At 28.8% G+C, this 7,234-nt stretch overlaps 1 protein-coding gene across 1 annotated transcript; it reads right to left on the bottom strand.

Annotated features, from left to right (window-relative positions):
- Positions 1-4,221: 4,221 nt before the first annotated feature.
- LOC120164907 (transcription factor MYB60-like) lies at positions 4,222-5,598 on the bottom strand. Its single transcript, XM_039174539.1, has 3 exons — positions 5,424-5,598; positions 5,213-5,342; positions 4,222-5,099 (listed from the first exon to the last, which is right to left on the bottom strand). Exons 1-3 carry the CDS (start codon positions 5,554-5,556, stop codon positions 4,448-4,450), a joined length of 915 nt encoding a protein of 304 aa, XP_039030470.1. The 5' UTR covers positions 5,557-5,598; the 3' UTR covers positions 4,222-4,447.
- Positions 5,599-7,234: the final 1,636 nt, after the last annotated feature.

Below are 7,234 nucleotides of genomic sequence, written 5' to 3'. Positions count from 1 at the left end.
AATATAGAATTTAAATTATATTTACACTTATTAAGACTATGATATATAAAATATTTTTTATTAATGACTCACGGTTAATATTTTAATATATAAACTATGAATTTTATTTACTTTTAAGTAATTAAAATAAATTATTAAGTAATAAATTAATTTTTAATAATGCTTATATTAAATTATTAAAACAAAATGTAAATACATAATTGAGTGGAGGTAAAATTGTAATTTGCTTCCAAAGATAAAGTTAAAAAATGAAAAAACTGCAAATTTTAATTTTTGCGGTTGATTTAAAACGTCGCTTCTACTGTAATTTTTTACCCGTTTGACATTGATTTTAAAATTAAAACGAAATTTTTAGATAAAAATAATTTTAAAAATTCACGTTAAACGAAACCTTAGTCACATCTCATGTGTCTTGTCTCATCTATATTCCACAAACTATTTGTTTTTTAGATTTATAATATAAAATAAGCATGACATTAGTAAGTTTGATCAAATTATTTTTCATTCGTTTTAGAATTAAATTAAACTCTAAATTTTCAAGAAAAAAAATTAAATTTAAAGATTAATTTGACCTAAAAATATTCAAAATTAGCTTGATTAAACTTATTAAATTTAGAAACTCATTTGGCTAAAAATTATTTAAGAATTAATTCGACAAATTTTATCAAATCAATTTAAAAAATGAATATTTTATATTTTATTATCTTTATTAAAATTTGATTATTTAGTTTAAATTATTTTAAAATATTTTAGCTTTAAATCTTTCAAAAAAATTATAATTTTATTTTTACATTTTTTATGTTAAATTTATGTGTTTGTCCTTACTGAGGACAAAAGCTCTTCATGTTCTATCTACATGAGCTAAGACGATAAGAGAAATTTGGGAAGAGATACGAGTAAAGGGGGACAAAGTTTCATGGCACAAATTGATATGGTTTCCTTTCTACATCCCCAAACATAGCATGACTGCTTGAATGACTCTCTTAGATAGACTTCCAACTACGGATAGACTTCAACGTATGGGAATTGTTACTGATGGATTATGTGTCATATGCAATGAAATTTTAGAGACTAGGGACCGTTTGTTCTTATAATGCCCTCTGATTGATTCTCTATGGGAGGCTATACTGCATCTTACGGGCTTGAGGAGACCACCTTTGTCATGGGGGAATATGTTAGATTGGGCTTATGGTGCTTGGAAAGGTAAGTCTATTCTTGCAACAATCTTGAAGCTTGCATGGAGTGCACTTTTTTATTCCATGTGGGAGGAAATAAATAGAAGGTTATTCCGAGTAAGCTCAAGAAATGCCGATGAGATTCTTAAAGCTATTAAGGAGATTGTGGATATACAATTAAGAGAAATAAATATAAATAAACTAGATAGTGTTAATATTACTCTTTGTAATAATTGGAGTATAGATTACTGATATTTTGTTTTGTAAGTAGGTTGTTCTTATGATTTTAGGTTGGTGATTGTTTTTGTAGTATAACTCTGCTTTTTTGGGTAATAAAATTAAATTATCAAAAAAAATTTAAGCATAAAAATTAAATATAACCTTTTAATGTAAAAAATAAAATAAAAAAACTCAATATATTTATATTAAATATATACTACAATAAAACAGGGATATACTGACTTTGTCTTGTCCCTGAATCCATGCGAATGCACTTTTTCAGTACATATAGAATTATTGCACTTCTTCAGGAAAGGAAATTTGCATGGAAAGTTTTAAGTAAAATAAAAACATTTAATATTTCCATTTCGTCATTAAATTTTAATTTTATTGATTAAGTTGTTACATTTATTAATGCTGCAGATATAATAAATATATACTTACTAGTTGATATTATGAGTTAATTTGACAGTGATTTAATTAGAAAACGGTTAATCGTATATTTTAAGTATATTAAACATAATAAAAATGTTTTTATTAACTCATATAATATATAATAAAAAATCTAATATAACGAATAAGAATCAAAATTACACAATAACCACATTAAAAGTACACCATTAATACGGGTATTTAAATTCCTAACTGCTACTGACATTGCGATTGTTGCATTAAAATTTTACTGAAAATGATATACCATTTTTATTTTATAATTTTATGTTTAATACACCTTTAGATGTCTAAATTATACATCAAATTGATTTTTAGTGTCTAAAAAAATTTTCATTAAAAATAGGTGCGTAATATTTTATCTGTTACATTTTTAGGTATCTATCGTTTAAGAAAATGGTTAAGCAACACGTGTCACGTTCAGTTTTTTAAATAACATTTTATTTTAAAAAATATATATATGTGTGTGTCATACGTCACTTAATGGTTTTTTTAAAACACGTAAAAAATTATTTCATTTAATTCCTTTGTTTTTTTTTTCTTTAAATGATTTTGTAATACCTTAAATGAGTTATTGGAACTTAAAGACTATAAAGTATAAAAGGGGGGGGGGACCTTGGATAGGTGGTGGACTGGTGAGGGATCTGTGAATGTTCTCTCCGATGCGGCAGGGCAAGGTAAACCCTTCCCTCTCCCTACACCAAATTTGATTCGATTATTTTAAACGTTAATTTTAAAAAAATATATCTAAATTTGTATATATGTTAAATATATTTTGTCATCAGATTAAATTTTTATATATTATTTTTAAAAGATGAAATCTAATTATTCTAAATTCGGATCCTATTTATACTTATTTTCTGTTGTCAAATTATATTCTCCCTTTTGAAAATAAAAAGAAATCATTTTCCTCCCAGTTTTCCTATGATAATGGCAGCAGTTAAGTTCAACTTTTTGTTCACACCGGAAAAAGGTCAATGAATTCACAAGTTTCCTCCATCATTTCCCTAAAACAAAACCATTTTGACTTGTTCTCATGCAAGACTTTCGTGATACCTTCATACCAATTACCAATCCCATCTTTCATTCATACGTAGATATATACGTATTTGATTCTGTCACGTATACGGTAGAAAAAACCCCAGAATTTAACTAAAAAAATATTATTAGTGGAGTAACAAAGAATTTATCAATAAATTCATGAGTCACCTAGGGGCGGAACTTCGTGGGATTAAGGGGAGTATTGACCCTCGTCAATTATTTTTTAAGTATTAATTAATATTAATATATATATATTTGAAAAATAAATAAATAATTTATCAAGTTCTCTCAATTAAAAAACTATATTTATGAAATATAAAAAGTATTTTAACCCTATAATAATAAATTTCTAATTCCACCTATGGAGTCATGGGTGAGTAAAAAAATTAATTAACTTATTAAGACACCATACTGTAATTACATAGAAATGTAATTTCTGTCTTAATAAGTATACCAGAGTATAATTATTAAAATTTCTAACTATCTAGATATGCTTGGTAAGGACAAAGTAACTGCATCCTAATTTTTAATATCAAATTCGATCATATATATTATAATTATATAATTTAAACTTTAAATAACATTATTCATTATAAAAAACAATCTTAAACCTATGTATTTTATAAACATTTAAGTATTTGGCAATAAAAATATTAATAAAAAAAATATAATTATCAAGATTGGAAAAAGATGTTATATATATTATACAATATATATTTTAGAATTCAAACATGTAATAATAATAATAATAAATTGTAAATTGATGTTATAAAAAATGAGAAAAATAATATATATAACACCTTGATCATGTATATAAAAATAAAAAGGAAGTTGAAATGTTATATATAAAAAAATGGTGTTTTAAGGAAAATTACACATACCTAAAATTCGTAATAATAATAAATAATAATAAATATTAATGTATGGAATAATAATAATATTCATAAAAAATAAAGAGCAAAATTATGTAACATCAATTCTCAATCTGCTTTCAATGGAAGAGTGTAATAGGAGACTTACAATTATATTAAATTTAGAGAGATCCATAAATTGTTATGATTGTCTAAACACATTACAACTACATACTCAAATTGAGCCAAACGAACTCCATGGTTAAAGGAACGATTATTATCCTTAGAAAATCTCGGTTCGAGTACTAATAATTATAGGGTATTTGAGAGTTTATTATTAAATGGTTGAGTTTTTGGAAGAGATACTATCACTTGTAATCACCCATATTAATAAAAAAAAATATGTTTATAGCCTTGTATGCATATGGATAAGTGGAAGTCATAGGATTGCTGGTTAATTTTATTCAAAACTACAAATAGAAAGATTAAAAATAAACTATAGTGTTAATAAAGAAACACTCGAGGCTAATTACATTTTGTTAATACTAAGAGATCCCAAACTTTTCCAGAATCTCAAAAATGGAAATTTTAAACCCTACACAAATAACCCAAACTTTTTTTTATATATATATATTTCCCATCTTTACCCGGATAGAGCTTGAAAATGGAAATTAAGGTAAATATTAAGTAAAAAAAAGAAGAAGAAAAATATTAGAAAATTGAAGATAATTCCATCATTTGATTTATGTCTTCTACTTGACCTGTAGAACTCTCATCCAAAAACCACTTCTCAAGGAACGATAATGGAGGATTGTCGTTATCATTGTCATCATCGTCATTATTATTAAGATTTTTCAGATGACCAGCTTTTGGCTTCTTTTCTGGGTTCAACTTTTCACCATTTCCGGAATCTTGAAGAGTAGCCTTCGAAGTAGAGTTCTCCATTAATGCAACGCTGTTCATGTTTTCGAATGATAGAATCGATTCGAACTGACCGTCTCCATGGGAGATCAAATCACAGTTCGCAGGAGTTGAAGAATAACTCCCAATACTGTCACCGTTAACCTTGGGTGACGATCTCATCCAACCTTGAAGAAGACGGGAAATATTCTCCGTGCTCGAAGCATATGAAGACGAAGAAGGAGAGCTTTGGTTTAGCTTAACATTGCTCGAACCAGATCGAGCGTCGGTACCAAAATCTAAGCTCTTCCTCTCCTCCGAAGCGAGCTCATCGGTAGCCGCCATTGAAGAAGGCTCCAAAGCTGACTGGAACTTCCTTAGTTTTTTCTTCAAGTGAGTGTTCCAATAGTTCTTTATGTCATTATCTGTTCTTTGTGGCAAATACGATGCTATGGCTGCCCATCTATAACCACAACAAACAAACAAACAAACAAACAAAAACGCATATTATTGAAGGAAAAACGATCAAAGCTCGAAATCCGATTTAAAAAAAAGGGGAAAAGATTTGAGAATTACTTGTTACCCAACAATGCTTGCAAATGAACAATCATCCCTTCTTCATGAGGAGTGAAGTTGCCTCTTTTGATTCCTGGTCTGAGATAATTAGTCCATCTAAGTCTGCAACTTTTGCTGCATCTCATCAACCCTAAACAGATTTGGATCAGCCAAACAAAACCATGAAATATTCCATCGAAATCTGAAACAGGTGAAGTGAAAATATATATACCAGTATTGGTGGGGACTGATCTCCAGTTTCCAGGACCATGTTCTTGAATGTAAGAGACGAGGATGATATCTTCTTCAGGAGTCCATGGACCTTTCTTGATACCTACTTTATCACAGCATGGTGGTCTTCCCATGGCTTCCCTTTGCTCCTCCTCCTCTTTCCCTTTGGTTTTCAGTTATGGAGCTTTCAAATAGTGCCATCACCATGTGAGTGGCTTATATAAAGTGGGGGGAGATATTAATAGCATAAATGAGATACTTGTATTTCTAAATTACTTTTAGTTTTACTAAAATAAATAATTTTATTATGTCTTTTCGAGCTTAAGTTTGAGCATCTTAATACTCATCTCAAGTAGTGAGCGAACAGCTTTTTTCTCTCTCTCTCTCTCTTTAATATAGTATTATACTATTTTTCATTTAATATTAAAATTTTAAATTGAACTTGATCTTAAGACCTTTGATTATCATAATATTATCATATATAAAAAACTAAAAATAAAAAAATAACAAGCGGCAACACCTAAAGTAAAAGACATGGACGTTGGAACATGGACGCTTACTTAGACGCTTGGAACATGGACGTTGGTATTAATTCAAGTTGGAGCTTTAGACGCTTACTTAGTTTGAGACTTCAAGCTTTCCCTATTCTAACTTCTGGTGCCCAGAATATTAAGAAAATTTAGCTTTGATTCGGAACAAAGGGGCAAAAGTCACTTGGCACAAGCTGATCTGGTTCCTTCTACATAGTCCTAAGTTTAGTATTATTGCATGGGTGACCTTATTAGACAGGCTCCCAACTAAAGACATGCTGAATCGTTTTGGGTTCGATATCGATGTTAAATGTGTGTTTTGCAAAGACTCGAAGGAAACTAAAGATCACTTATTCATTCAATGTCCTATGGTTATTTCTCTATATGATGCGGTTATGAATCTCAATGGCATGCGAAGAAACTCACTTTCATGGGATAATCACTTAGCTTGGGCTTGTGGTGCTTGGAAAGGTAAATCCTTGCTCACTACCTTTATGAAGTTAGCTTGGACTGCTTATATTTACATTGTTTGGGAGGAGAGGAACAAGAGATTTTTTCAAGACTGCTCAAGAAATTTTGAAGAATTGCTCCATGCTATAAAACAATATGTTGCTATTCAACTAAGGGGTAGAAGTATTAATAGGAATGATAGTGTTAATACTACTGTCGAAACGATTTTTTCTTTTAAGGGTGAGATTTAAAAAACCACATTAATTCTTAATTATCTCTTTTTAATTTAAAAACATATGTGATTTAAAAGATCTCTCGTTTCGAAAAATATTGAATTTCCTTTACGATTGAAAAATACGGTTCGAAGAGTCGCCACCAATATTTGATTAGGGTGTGATTGGGCACCCAAAAATGTTTGCTATTTTAAATAAAAATTAATTTTAATTAAAACAACAAATTAAGGTCTGCGTTACCAAAATCCGAGTTCGGGAGTCGGTTACGTGTAGGGAATGATTAGCACCCCCACAATGCCCTAAATTGGTACCTAGTCGATTAATTAACGTCCTTGCATTGAACTTTACAAATTCGAACTTAATTTGATTTTTGATCCTATAAAACAAAGACGTAAATTTTAAAACATTCAAAAGCACTCAAATAATTTAATTAAAATTACCAAATCGTTTTAGAAAGATAAAGAATGTTCGATTATTTACAAATATCGAGACCAGATCTTAAAGATATAACAACCTTTTCTCGATAAATTTAAATAAACAAACATTTCCTTTTCTCTCATTCCCAAATTTTAGGTGACGAATCAATTTTTTGTTTCATT

Source organism: Hibiscus syriacus, unplaced genomic scaffold (genome assembly GCF_006381635.1).
Source record: "Hibiscus syriacus cultivar Baekdansim isolate YM2019G1 unplaced genomic scaffold, ASM638163v2 tig00111558_pilon, whole genome shotgun sequence".
NCBI lineage: Eukaryota > Viridiplantae > Streptophyta > Magnoliopsida > Malvales > Malvaceae > Hibiscus > Hibiscus syriacus.
This window is presented reverse-complemented; position numbering and strand designations above follow the sequence as displayed.

Coding starts and splice junctions, on each gene's coding strand:
- LOC120164907 (XM_039174539.1), bottom strand. CDS start 5,556: ATGGGAAGACCACCATGCTGTGATAAAGTAGGTATCAAGAAAGGTCCA. Junction 5,343..5,423: donor ATCAGTCCCCACCAATACTG/GTATATATATTT, acceptor AAATCTGTTTAG/GGTTGATGAGATGCAGCAAA. Junction 5,100..5,212: donor CAAGCATTGTTGGGTAACAA/GTAATTCTCAAA, acceptor TTGTGGTTATAG/ATGGGCAGCCATAGCATCGT.